Source organism: Trachypithecus francoisi, unplaced genomic scaffold (genome assembly GCF_009764315.1).
Source record: "Trachypithecus francoisi isolate TF-2019V2 unplaced genomic scaffold, Tfra_2.0 Lachesis_group5, whole genome shotgun sequence".
Classification (NCBI taxonomy): domain Eukaryota; kingdom Metazoa; phylum Chordata; class Mammalia; order Primates; family Cercopithecidae; genus Trachypithecus; species Trachypithecus francoisi.
Genome location: NW_022681470.1, coordinates 119,660,219 through 119,675,191, shown reverse-complemented (window position 1 = coordinate 119,675,191; position 14,973 = coordinate 119,660,219). Strand labels below are relative to the sequence as shown.

Here is a 14,973-nt window from a genome sequence, read left to right as displayed (position 1 = left end):
TTTTTTAAATAAAAACATTTTTTAAAATCCTGAAGCTGTAGCGTATGTGCACGTCAACCACCATAGTTTCTAAACCATGGCAAGTGTTAAAAGCTTTCTCTTTTCTGTGTATATATTGCTGCAGTAGCTAATTTCAGAAGAGGAATTTGCAGTTAAATTTGATGGAGCACACTGCATTTGCTCAATTCTAGTCACAGTCTAATGGTGCTGCCAAAAGGCTGCATTAGCATTATAAGACAATGTTCTCCAGACTCAAATAGACGTAGGATAGGCTTCATAATAGAGACTTTTGGGTCACTGAATCTAACAAGAACGTGCCTGTAAGGCTCTATCACAGAAAAATAACTGGATTCATATATATATATATATATATATATATGTGTGTGTGTGTGTGTGTGTGTGTGTGTGTGTATATATGTATACATATGTACACGTATATATGTATGCATATATACACACACAATATATATTACACACACACACACACACACACACACACACATATATATATATATATATATATATATATATGTGTGTGTGTGTGTGTGTGTGTGTGTGTGTATATATGTATACATATGTACACGTATATATGTATGCATATATACACACACAATATATATTACACACACACACACACACACACACACACACATATATATATATATATATATATATAAAATCTCCTTAGAGGTTTTACAGGGAACTACTTTGTCTTGAATTCTTATGAAAACAAAACACAAAAAAATTACTGATAATGGGACGTTGATTTCTTTTCTTTCGGAATCAAGCTGAAATTCTTGAAGATTTCAAGAAAGATAACAGCCATTCAGTGTTTGTTAAAGGATATTTAATAAATTTGGGATTAAATTAGATTAAATTGACAGAGTAGTGGTATTCTGGGATATGGATTTCTTTGGAAATCTGATGAAAACTGGAAATCCTCTACCAGAAATAGTGCACAACCACATCTATATATTACATTTAGCATATAGTTTCAGGGGGTTCAGCCATTCCCGGAACGATATTTTTGGACTTCAGTTTAAAAAAATAAAAAAAATAAAAACTTCTGTAACTGAGAAATGTTAAGAATGTTTGGTCCATAGATTTCTAAGAACAGAAATAAACAGGACATATTATTTTACATGGAATAAGTGATGACGTTTCATTCTTTGTACGAATTTGCCATGGTAGGCTTCTTCTACAGGAGACCTCCCTTGACTATCTCCTCTAAACATTATCTCTTATCCCTTAACCTTGCCCCTAGCAACAACCAGTCACTCTTTATCATATAATTTTTTTATTTTTTCACAGCAATTAATACAATTAGAACTTATTTTTGTTGCAGCCTGTTCCCATTAGAATGTAAGCACATGAACACCTTATTTGTCTGTTAACAGCTATAACCCTAGCATCTAGAATGTCATCTGGGAATACATAATGCAGTAGTATCTGGTTGTAAAGTTGGATGACTACCCACTGGTAATATATATGAATTCATGTTAAGTCAAGAATGATATAGACAAACAGCTGGCTGGAAATGTATTACTGCAGCATGATACGCTTCCATAACATACTTATATGGTCAGTGTTTCTTTTATCCAGCTCATTTCTTTCTCCATTTAAACATTTTTTTGTCACAAAATATTAACTTTCTTAAAATGTCTCTTTATATCCAATGTTTTCAAGTCTAAATTGTGGTAGGGAATATATATTATGGCACTATTTTAGTCATTTATAAAAATCAGCTGCAAGCTCTTCCAGGCATAATATAACATTGATAGGGATGAAACATGATGCTGAACTGCATAGATGTGTATGGTTTACTCGCAGACTTCTCAGGGGACTAAAATATTCCTGAGAACTTTTCCATGTTCACCATATCACTTCATATCTTTAACTAGGAATAATTATATTAATACTATGTTTTAAGATTGCCATAGATAGAAAATATAAAAGTTATATCCTCTTAGCAATGTACAACTTTATTCTTTTCTTTTATGTCACTTGTAAGTCATATTTCATAATAATTTATATCTGTAAAACCTATTTGGCACTTGATAAACTGAGCTTCAAAGGGAGTAAGTTTTATGCCAACCAGTTTGACATTTTGGAGACAAGGTAGGCTCCAAACAGGATTAAAATTCCACTTAGCCTGATGGAATAGATCAACCAAAAGAGAAAAACTGCATAACATAATTTGAAGATGTAAGTCAGATAAATCAGCTTTGTAAATTCAGTTGGAGGGAACATTTTTTTTTTCCTGATTGGCTAAATAGTAGAGCAATAGTTTTCTATGCTTTATTCAAATGATTTTCAAGATTTGCATTCATGGTTTCTTAGAGAAATAATGACAAATTTTTCATGAAGTTGTTTCTTCTTCCATAAGTTAATGCTGTCATTATTTTATTTCCTAGTAGAAGTCCAACAATTCAAAAGAACAGATTTTATTAAGTCCCAGACTTTCTCTGAAGCCACTAGTAATGACAAATTGTTAGCTAATAGTTTTATGCTGAGTTTAGTTAACTTTTAGAATGAGAAATGATTCTATAATCTTGATTTCAGTAAGGATACTGCTTGCTGAACTGAATATTTATGACTCTGGGCCTGTCTATAAATAACTGTTTAAAGCTATAAACATTAAGTAATGAAGGCTTTGTTTCATTCTACAGAGTCCGCATATAATTCATGCTCCTTTCCTAGAACACTAGGTAGACTATCTCATAGTAGCACATCTCATGTTCTACTCATCATCTGATGATGGAGAAAGTGAAGTACACTTCGTTTCTAGATGTCCATTTTTTGTTTAAAGCTTATAAACAACAGAAATGTATTTCGCCCAGTTCTAGAGGTTGGGAAGTCCCAGCTCAAGGTGCCAGTAAATTCTGTGTCTGGTGAGGGCCTTTTTCTGCTTCATAGGTGATTCCTTCTTGCTGTGTCTTCACATGAGCATCCATCCTTTGATCATGTCATGGGAACTTTATCACATAGAGTACAATAAAGAATATAATCATAACTGTTCCATCAGTTCAACAAGATGACTTTTTGATTCTGTTTTCCAAATATTATATTTCTATAAAGCTTGGCTTTTACATACTCTGCAATGGTTAAAGTGATCAGATAAGTTTTTAAAATTTTTGTAAATTATACTTTGAGGAGAATAACACTAAAGAACTATTACGTGTAAAACTTAGCTTAATAGGGAAATAATTGGTTTTATTTTGAAATGAACATAAGCATAATTTTATATAGTTGCATTTTAAAAATAATTTTGCTGGTTGAAAAATTCATACACCTAAATTTGGTAATTATTTTAAGATATAAAAACATGTTTCTTATTAAGAATAAGAAACAATAAGAAATTAACATCATCTTCTGAAGATAACATTTCATCATCAGAGAGAATACTACTGACTACAAAGGTGAAATGACTTCATGAGTATGGAGACACGAATCAGAGATACTGAGTTTGTAATGAACCTTAACTAATCATAATTCTATTTATATAACACATCTGCTGTCATTTTTTCTTTTATCTCTACTTATTGGAAACATACTGAAATACTATCATTATCTGAACTCGTAGATGTAAGTTTAGGTGCAAATAATAAGCATATGATTCAAGCACCACAAATAACACACAGACACAATCAGACCATGAACATATTATTATATGAGTGATATGAAAGCTTGTTAATGATCTGGCTAATTCAGAAAATATCAGTTACATAGTTCAGTTAGGATTAAGACTTTCTGAGCTTGGATTTCTCCAATGCTTTGATTATGTGCATGATTCAAAAATACTCATTATCTCCCTCATAAGATTTATTTTATTTGTTGGAGATTTAAAAAACAGTGAATAGAGTAGTTCTTATTTATTTCAGGCACAAAACTGATAATAATTTATTAAGAAAAATGCTTTTAAACTGTAAATGTTTAATAATTATCACATTTTAAAATTCTTGTTTCCCCACTTCCAGTGACAATAATATCTGTGCTTACTCTAGCAGCACATACACTATAAATTGGAAATGGTGATAAAATCTTACTTAGAAAACAATAAAGTGGTTTGCAAGCTTCATACCTCATGAATAAGCTGTAATCAGCCAAATTTTGAATGTATGTGGTACCATATAACATTGTTTTAAGCAAACAAGTAGTGATGATACAGATATCTATTAGAGGCTCTCTACTTAAAAATTCATTCTTTTTTAAAATTAAAGTGACTTCCTTTCCTCGTACAAACTCAATATATGGAACACAGACTGATTATTTTTGTGGTGTGTGTGCAATGACAAGTGAATCTCCGAAATTTTCCAACTCCCAGTAGCAAACCAGAGCTTACATCAACTTGTAAAAAAAGAATAAAATATTGCAAAAAGACCCAGAGGAGTCATTAAATCATGCTAACTTTTTGTAGGCAAAAAAAAAAAGAAATCATTGTTAAACTTTGACAGTTTCAATATTGGGTCATTTAATTCTACAATTTTGACAGTGAAATATTTGAGGATGATGCTTTACTTGTGACATTTGAAATGAATTACACTTACATATTAGGATTTCTTTACATGATGCTTTATCTAAATTGTTACATCCTTATCTTTCAAAGAAAATTGTGGTACTATGTATGTGTGAAACTAAATATTTAAAACAATGTTTTATTGTTTATTATAGAACATACTTTTTAAATTGTAAAACCAATCCATATTAGTTTCCATAAAGCTGCCTTAGGGAACTATTTTTTTAATATGTGAAAAATACAGTCAAACTCAATGAAACGTTTGATATATAGTTTGATTATATGTTTTGTAGAGTTATTAATGTAAGTATTATTAAAGCTCTTCCCTTTCAATTACATTATTTTTCCACATACAGTGAATCAAGGTAACAAGGGGTTGTTTTTCCATTTTGTTTTCTGAATTGGTTATTTACACTTTTGAAACCACAAAGACAACTCCCAAGTCTCCCCATCATTTTGTTTTGCACAAATCTTGCCAATAACTCCTCAAGCCTCATAATCTAAATCTAGAGGACATTACAGAAATTTTTTTTCTAATAGTTTTCAAATGTGCTTATGTACTTTTCAGGGTCCTGACATAAGGAATTTCATTACTGCAAGTTGTATGTAAATTATAAATTAAATGCTAGTACATTTAACTGTGAAGAACAAAATGTCTTTAGTATATAAGAAATGAGTAGAGTCAACTCAAATCCAATATTTGGAATCTAGCTGCATCTTGTGCAAAAAACTATATGGGTTGCATTCAGTGGAGTGAGCAGAGTAACTCAGGTGTACGAAAAGAGGTGTTGCATTCAATGTCAGTGGCCCAATAAACTTGGGGTAAAATAAAGACTCTATGTAAGGTATCTGGTTTAGTTTTCATTTTAGTTTATAATGCTTATGTAAAGGGGTAAGCCAAGAAGATTATTCTTGACCACACTTGAAAATGGACTCAATTGCTGAGATTAAATTTCAGTGTATTTTATAAAAAAATATTACTTTCACAGAAGTGAAGAGATACAATAGCACAATGGTGGTTACAATGGTAGAAATACATACTGCCAATAAAATGTTAGCAAGAGATTTAAAAATGACTGTACAGCACCGCATCAGAGAATTGTGTTAACAACAAAATGATTAATATTGTTTTTCAATATAAATGAAATCCTTACATTTTTTTTAAAAGAAATAGATGGGGTAAAAGTGCTTTTTGTTCTTCTAATTCCTACCAAAATATTTCCTGGTATGGAGCAAAAGACAGTAAAAAAATGACAGTTAAAAAAAAAAAAAGACATTCATGCATTTAAGCCACCATTAGTCTCTGACTCTAATATAAGGCAGATCATTTATCTCTTGCAAAACTATGACTTTAGCCACTTAAACTCTTTTGTTTTAGTGCTTTTCATGACAAGGACATGATAGGTCTTATAAATTTAGAAGTTAAGATGTGTTTCCAACATGGTAAGTTAGACAAGCTCAGCTATTTTTTTGAAACACCAACTTTACAATAAAAATGCTTTGCTTTGGAGAAATGATGAAAAATAATAATGAAGAAAAAAAATGGAAGGGGTCCTATAGAGTTTATCACAAATTACACTGTTTAGATCAATGAAAACATATCACATTTGCCTATGTGTCATCCTCTGTCTTGATGATATGGAAAAGGGTGACATTGAACAGGACCTGGTGGCCATTGTTCCAGGCATAAAGAGCTCGATCTCTTGCATTGTAGTCAAGCATGGATATGTGAAAGTATTGGTTATGGAAGGGAATGTCTGTGTACTCATATGTGGAGGTTTTGGTGGAATAGGAATAATACACCTTGGCTCCAGTTAAGTGGGAGTTGGTGACATACAGTGTCCCACAGATCATGAAAGACTCCCCTGCACTTCTCTTGGGGTAGCCAGTGCTCCAGCTCTTCATCACCTCCAAGGTATCTTGGTTAAGTTGGCTGATGACAATATTGCCTGCATTCTGGTTAGTTGCATACACAGCCCACAGCCCGATTTCATCAGCCATTAGGTCGATGTCAGAGAATCCACCCCATGTGTAGGGATAAACATTATGAAAACCAGCATACTCCAGGCTTCGTTGGGCAAGCACTCTCCCCATATCAAAGCTGTATTTGATGATGATATTACTCTGATACTTGTTAAAATAGAGTGAGCCATTGTAGACAACATGGTTAGTTCCTGCCCACTTGAAAGGAAGGTTGTATGTCCTTGATTCAGCCCCACTGACAAAGTCTGCAATTGATTTGTATTCACGAACAATTTTATTGTTAGTATAACTGTCCATGTACCAGACCTGAGAAGAAGGAAAAAAATAAATGGAGTGACGAAATTCTGTACTTTTCTGATAATTCCAAAAGAAAGACAGTGAGAGTCAACACTTATTATTATAATTCTCAGGCTCTGGAAGCCACACTATCTCACTGCTGACCTGTTGCAATGCATTTCAGGCTTTTGTAAAAATATTGCTATGGTCTGTCTATGTGGAAAAGAAATAACTGAATTTGCTACCTTGACATCAATTTGCTTTTTTGCTTTTTCTTTCTTTGTTTTTTAAATTCCTGACCATTTGGTGCATATCACTGAGTGAACCAAACATATGTCAATGCAAATTACAACACTTGATAAATAATGCAATCAGTGAAAACTACAACAAACATAACCTTCAGCAAATTACATTTATTCTATCTCTTGCTCTGAAAAAAATGTATAGTCTAGTTTTGCATATTAAACTGAAATAAGTACCATAGAATCTTCTAGAAACACTTGTTTATTGGGCTAGCTTGTAAGTACAACTACATTTTAAAGAAACCATTTTACTAACTTAATAACTAACTTATTTGGAAGGAACCCTAGAGAATCTTAATTTATACTGAGTTCTGTATATGACATAAATAGAGCTATGGTAAGTTTCTAGTATATTGATTTATATAACACAAACATTGTCAACTTACGATAGTACCCCCCAAAAGTTTCAGTGCTATTGCTTTTAAAATTACTTCTAGACTTCAGGGATATTTAAGCTTATTTAGTAAATTGGTTTTGCCCTTGAGTTTTTCATTTATTTAGTGCTATTTTTTTCACACTAAAGAACATACGTTAGAAAGAGTATGCAGGGAAGTTTGCCCTTGAGTTTTTCACTTATTTAGTGCTATGTTTTCATATTAAGGAACATATTTTAGAAAGAGTATACAGGAAGTTAGCCTTTCTCAAGCATAAAACATGACTAAAATCAATAAAATTAGATTTGCTAAACTGATGAATTAGAAGATGTAACATTTTACTAAAATAGATTTGCCATTCTTTCTTAGATATGTTAATATCAAACAAATTATTTGCAAATTATGTAACAGTTTTCAAGTACAAACAAATATCCCTGAAGAAAATGAATAGTCTAGAAGAGAAAAAGTGTAAGCAGAACTTAATTCTAAGCAAAGGTGTTTGTGGGAGAAACATACTCTGTTGTTTTTTTCAGATGCTAAAGGATCTGTCATCCAAGCACCAAATCGGGTTCCAGATGTCTTGACTGTAACTGGGCCTGTGATTTTCATCAATTTGCCACATGCTGAAATTAGAGAAACACAAACATCTTAGGTGAACAAAGCCAATGATTCCAGTACGCATACTCACACTAAGAGCAAAGAAGGGGATCACAGAACTAAGCCAATCCATGGGATTAATATAACATTTCTGAATAAATGATTATTCACAGTGAGTGCTGGGCCTTTAACCGAACATTGAACCACGAGGAGTTGCTTTTTCAATGCTCCATATTTTAAACATAAAATTTTAAAGCAGGAAATGATTTGTACAATCTGCAAAGAAATAAATGAGGGACATCATTATCATTATACCAATTCAGTGGCAGCTTCTCTTAAGTAAAAAGTTAGACAAATGAAGCAAATTGCCCATGGATCTGTTTAATTGATGGCTAGAAACTCCTGCCCTTCCCCTGTCCCTATGCTTTGTGACTATAGATAACTTATACCAGCCAGAAAAACACTACCAATTGTTTTTCATTCTATATTGGCCAAAAAGCAGTCCCCAAGAAAGATAACTTTACAGGCTATAAGAATAAAAAATTCAACCACAGTCTATAAGAAAGATATAGAGCTTTTAAAGGTAAATGCCTTATACAGATAACAGGTCTGATAGGGCAGATACGAACACACAAAGAACAAAACCCCCAAAACTCAAACCCTCAGACTCTGAAGTCACATGTAGATGAAAGATGAGGAGATATAATACCTGACAAAATATTAATGACTTTCATGAAAAAAGTTGTAATATTTTTATCAGCCCAATCTGCCTGTGAATAAGATCTTAGAAATAGCTTGGACTTCATAAATGCCAAAGCCAAAACCAAACAGAAAGCTACACATTTTTGTGAGATTAAAAAAAAAAGATTACTATAAAGTTTTAACCATATTATAAAATAATATTTTTGCCCCTTTAGCTGGATTATATTAGTTTGGGTCACTTATTATGCTTATCTTTCTTTTTATTTATTTTAAATTCATCTTTTATTTTAGGGGTACATGTGCAGGTTTGCTACACAGGTTTTTTGTACCCACATAGTAAGCATAGCACCCAATATATAGTTTTATGAGATTTTTAAACAGCAAAATTTAAAAATGATTTATTAATTACACACATTATGAAAGGCAATATGACTGCCTATAAATGCTGGATTTTGGTGTAAACAAAAAAAGTCTTCTTTCTCATCCATTTATATCATGTTATTTTCTGCTATTTCTTTCTTTTCTTAAAACTTTTTTGGGTCCTATTTGTTCTACATATCTTCTTTCCTCCTCTGACTATTTAGAATTGATCAATTTCTATTAGCTCCTGTTGGTCCTTGTTTGTTTGGAAAGACAAGGACACATACCCAAAGCAAATCAAAGACAAACTAATTATAACTTGAAACTTATTTTGGCTCAGTTTTCTCTATATGTACTTCTTATGAGAATAATTTATAATTGGCAGAATACTAAGCTTTGCAGTTAGGAAGATGATGAATGGTAACATATTTTGCATTATTAGTTCAGTGATAACCACAAATTTAGTAATCTCTAGCATTTCATAAAACCTGAATTGAATATATTTTTCCCTTTATGTAAAAAAAATCAAATGTGATAGTATCATTATATCCATAGAGTGGGTTACTTTATGATTTCCTCAAATCAGTAAAACTAGACCAATAGTTCAGAAGACTTTATGACATTATCTATAGAATAGCAAGACCTTGCATTAAGCCTATTTAGAATATATAAGCTCTACCTGCTATAAACACATAAACAATATATGAGTAAAGTAGTATCAGTTTGAACTAGAAAATGTTAATCATATTCTGAACGGATCTAGTTGAGTATATTTTCTGAATGCAGAATAAGTGGGAGTAATATTATTTTTAATAATGTCCCATACACATTTTTTAATCCACAGATCATATGAGCATAACAATTTCAAGTGTAAATAGAGTGTAACAAATAGAAGGGCCTCTCTTTCCCCTAAAAACATCATAAAAGATGTGATTTTTTTTCTAAGCATAGAAAAGTAATTCTGACTTAAGATGATGGAGTGATACATGATTTTATCTGCTTTCATTTTCTATGATCTCATTAAAATGATGGTAAAGGAGTAAACCATGAGCGGAAAAAAAAAGAAAAAAGAAAAAAGAAAAGAAAGGTACAAGAGCCATTAGTGAAGAAGTTTTAATCAATTTCCAGAAGGCAGGGTTGATGAAGAGTGGTCATTAAAGATGAAGATGGAATAAGATGCATTTGTGTCCACACAGAGCAAGTGAGACCCAAGGAGGGAGATGATCTGCCTTGAAGAGAAAAAAAAAAGGACTCAGAAATATAAGTAGAAAGAATGCTAGGAGTGAGATGGGACTCTGAAAACAGGTACACCACTTAAACGATGCATTAAAAACAATTGATTCCATCTTCATCTGTAGATGTAGGACTTCAGAAGGCAAAGGAAAAAAAATATGAAACTATGTTGGTGATCTGAGAGTACTTAGGGTGACTAATAAAGACATTGGAGGGCCAGAACAAAGGCTTCTACACAATGACATTGGTGGTTTCCCTTTCTACTGACCATAGAAAGAATTGTCAAGCCCTATCTTAATAATAAGAGTTTCCAAGCAGATTTATTGTTCAAAACTTTTAAAATGTATGCATATCCAAGGATGGCCAGATATTTTCAGAAAGTTTGTAAGAATGACTGATGTAAATGTTCAGAAAACCAGGGCTCCCCACAGAAGAGATGACTCAGAGAATAAACAAGATCCTAGTACCTTCTAAGAGATTTGTGTAATATATACTGTGTATTGTAAAAGAAAAACACAAAAGAGCTATTAGAAAACAAAAATATAATTATATTAAAAAATAGGTTGCAAGATAAAAAGAGTTATCCCCAAAATAAAGCAAAAAAGATAAAAATGAAAATAAGAGAAAAAATATGGACACGTCTTGGATCAATCTAGAAGCTCCAACATCTGGAAAGCAAGGTTTCTAGAATGAGAGGAGAGAGAAAAAGAGGGGAGAAAATTATCAAAGAAATTATACAGGGAATCTCCCCAGTAACAAAACCTAAATATTCAGATTAAAAGAACACATAATAATGAATGAAAAAAAGATCTACTTCTAAAAAAACTACTGTGAAATGTTACAAGATTAAGAGTAAATTGAAATGGAAACTTTTTAGAGAAAGAATATGAGCTTGTCACATGCAAACAGGTAGAATTAGACCAGAATTGGGCTTCTCATCACCAATACTGGATGCTAGAAGACAATGATGAGGGCCTTTATATTGAGGAAGAAAATCAGAAGAAAACAGAATAAATATATTTTTTGACACGTGCACTTTCCAAAAATTTACCTACAACGAATTCAGAATATACTTCAGAAATTACTTGGATATATATTGCAGTGAGTACACCAAGACAGGGGTAGGCACCAAACAGGAAAATAGTGATTTTCTGTCCCAGAATGACAACTATGTAGTGGACCTTGAGAACAACCAGCCCAGAATGGAAACACAGTTCCAAGAGGGAGGTCTCAGAAATAAGTGGAATGGATACATAGGTAGACTATATGAGATCTTCTAGAAAAACTGGGTAATGCAAAGGCAATTATTGATGTATATAAAATAATTCACTTGAATTTAACTCTAGTAATAGGCTCCATTGAATGGAACAAATATGACCTTGGGGGTAAAGAGGAAGGAAAGGTGTCTAAGTCCACCACTTAGCTCCCAAGGAACAATATAAACATTGCTATAATAATCTAAACACTCATGTCTAACTTGTAGAATCAGTCCATAAACTAATTACATAAAACTTGTTAGACATCTCATCTGCTCTGTGATTACCGGAAAGCCAAAATGTTTCCAACCATGACAACATGGAAGAATAAGTAAAGTCCACATTGTTAGGGAATTAAACATTGGGAGAGGAAATGGAAAGAAAGATGGGGGTGTAACTGTCTTCATATTTAAAAAATATGGTGGTAAGAGATTTTTCCGATTGTTGAAAAATAATGAAGATTTAAATCTAAGACTTGAAACTACAAAATTGGTAGGGTCGAAGTGTGAATAGTCATGAAATCATATTAGGAAGAAACACGAAAGAAAGTGAAGTTGGCAAAGTTATCTAAATCCTCATCTTGCAGAGCAGGAAGTCAATAAACAATGTCTAAAACTGTAAACTAAAATAATTGAAGAAAAAAAGCGTGTTATTAAAAATATAGACATAATCACTAATAGCCCTAAAATTAAACTGTAAAATGCGGTTGAAACTGGGGAGCAGAGCTAAAGAAGGAGACTGTTGCTTTTTATTCTAGGCATACAATTTCCCAGCTATATGCATATAATATTTAGGTTATAATGTAAAAAGTTAAAATAGCTACAAAATTTAGTAGCCTTTAATTTTATAAAGCAAAAATCACATTTATATATTGCCTTTTGAAAAATCATTTCCAGGTTTAATATGCCATGCTTCCTTGGGGCCAGGAAGTAGATGAAAATGGAAGATGTAAATAGTTTGCAGAAATTTAAACTGTGAATGTTCTGCATTTTAATTTGGTCTTCATCCTGCAAGGAATAGATTGAAACTCTGTTCTTTAAACTTTTAGCTCTTACAATTGACATGGCAATCTCTTGCTCTTTAATTCTTTCAACCTTAAAAAAATAGAACATATTATGAATTGTGATAATATTTATCACTTAATACATCAAAGCTAATAAAATGTACAGTGGTTACTAAATGTGTAGGAGCTGTAATAAAAGATGCTGTACATACGATTCAAGTAGGAATGATGTGCATTTTCAAAGTAGTTAAATGATTACAATCTTGGAAAAATATACTCCTGTTGAAGATCCACTAGTTAAAGGAGAAAATGTTAGTCTAAAACTTAAAAATATTTTTAAAATGTGAATGGTTTTTATGATTATTTGAAAAAATATACATACACAGGATCTCAGAAGTCAGTTGAGTCCAATTTTGTTCTGAATACAGATTAATATAATGTCTCAAATATGAAACATAAACATAATGTAATGTGCATTCCCACAAAACTTTATACTCAGAGGAAATTACCAAGTGGAAACACAATAGGTAAAAATTTATGGTGACCTCAAGTTCTTTCTGTTGTCCAAATGAATATAGATTTTGTAGTTATGGAGTTTGACTAAACATTTTAGATGGCCAAACTATAAAATTAAACTTCAAAGTGAAGTTCGCTTTACCAGAAAAACTGCCTCCTATGGTATAGGTACCTTATTAGCCAGACTGAAGCATGATTTGTACAAAGCAAGAAGACACGATCCCGGTATTTGTCTCAAATATCTGCATATTTCAGACGTTGAGGTGTACATAATCAGATGTTGATTAGTTGAAACCTGAACAAGAACTGTCCGTGGGGCTGTAATCATACCATGAGCCTTATCTAATCAACATTTCCGAACAATCCACAGCATATCACTGGCTTGGAGTGTCTTTGGCTTCGATGGTGCTTGAATCTAATCCAGCCTTGCATCTCTATGGCAAAGGGACACTGCTGAGCCTTAGGTGATTTTGGCCAAAACTTAGGACAGAATTTGTACCGGAGGTTAAAAGCTTCTGGCTTGGGCCGGGCGCGGTGGCTCAAGCCTGTAATCCCAGCACTTTGGGAGGCCGAGACGGGCGGATCACGAGGTCAGGAGATCGAGACCATCCTGGCTAACACAGTGAAACTCCGTCTCTACTAAAAGAATACAAAAAACTAGCCGGGCGAGGTGGCGGGCGCCTGTAGTCCCAGCTACTCGGGAGGCTGAGGCAAGAGAATGGCATAAACCCGGGAGGCGGAGCTTGCAGTGAGCTGAGATCCTGCCACTGCACTCCAGCCTGGGCGACAGAGCGAGACTCCGCCTCAAAAAAAAAAAAAGCTTCTGGCTCTTAAACTAAACATTGGGTGACCATAGTAAAGTGGTCTTTTGGCTAGTTGACTCTTTTATTTTGCACCTGGTTTTGTGGGAAAACTGATTCTTACTCCAGTCAATCTTACCTTAGAAAGCAAACTTTACTTTCTTGTAGCACTAAGCATTTCTTTGAAATACATTAGAGGGTAAAAACAATGGTTACTATTTAAAGATTTAATAATTAATTTATTAATTTGACAACCATTTACTGTGAACTTATTTTGTACCAGAACTATTCTAGGTGCTGGGAATACAAAGGTTAACAGGGAGGCAAGTTGTGTGTTACAGCTTCTCAAAATACTATTGCTTATGGTTCTACTGTTGCCTTTTTTCTTCTTCTTTTCTCTTTTTTTAAATCAACTGGCAAAGAAATTTAAATAAAGATGCTATATCAGACCAAATCTGTATTGAGAAGAAAAGGACATAGCAATGAGTGCACTAAATATTTGTCAATATTAAATAAAAATTATTGAAATTCAGTCATGAGTACTGTACCATAACAGCATTCCTTAAGACAGTCTTCTTAGATAACCTGAAATATAGCTTCTGTTTAGCAATATTTGCCTCTACTTTTCTTCCACAAAACATACTCATAAGTTGTCAACATAGAAACAAGCAAATTAAACTACTGCTCCATGTTTAGTGTTTGTAAAAAGTGAATACATAAAAAAATCAAATAAAGTTATATTTCACCAAATCTCACTGATTTGTTCCTGCACATGTATCTTAAAGGTAATTGTTCTGTCTGTATGATAGAAACTTATCCCTATAATCAGGAAATCAATATATATATATAGTGTTGGCCAAGGAAGGTCTTATGAACACTTATGTACTTAGTGTTTTGCATTATTTGATTCTTCTCTGTGTAATCTTTTGGTTATGTTCCTTCATGTCTACCATCCATTAGCTGTCTTGTCTCTGCCCAGTGACTCAAAATGTGCAATTCCAGGCTTTGTCTTCATGGCATTAATCTTTATTTGACCTCAGTCCATCACAACTTTT

The 14,973-nt window shown here is 32.8% G+C and overlaps 1 protein-coding gene across 1 annotated transcript in view; it reads right to left on the bottom strand.

Moving 5' to 3' along the window:
- Window positions 1–4,446: 4,446 nt before the first annotated feature.
- The window catches only part of OLFM3 (olfactomedin 3), a 200,863-nt gene continuing 190,336 nt past the window's right edge, over window positions 4,447–14,973 (bottom strand). Inside the window, exons 5-6 of the mRNA XM_033197368.1 lie at window positions 7,968–8,074; window positions 4,447–6,805 (exon numbers count right to left, since the gene is read on the bottom strand). Of these exons, the coding sequence (XP_033053259.1) occupies window positions 6,128–6,805; window positions 7,968–8,074 (785 nt within the window). The 3' untranslated portion in view covers window positions 4,447–6,127. The remainder of the gene's footprint in view (window positions 6,806–7,967; window positions 8,075–14,973) is intronic.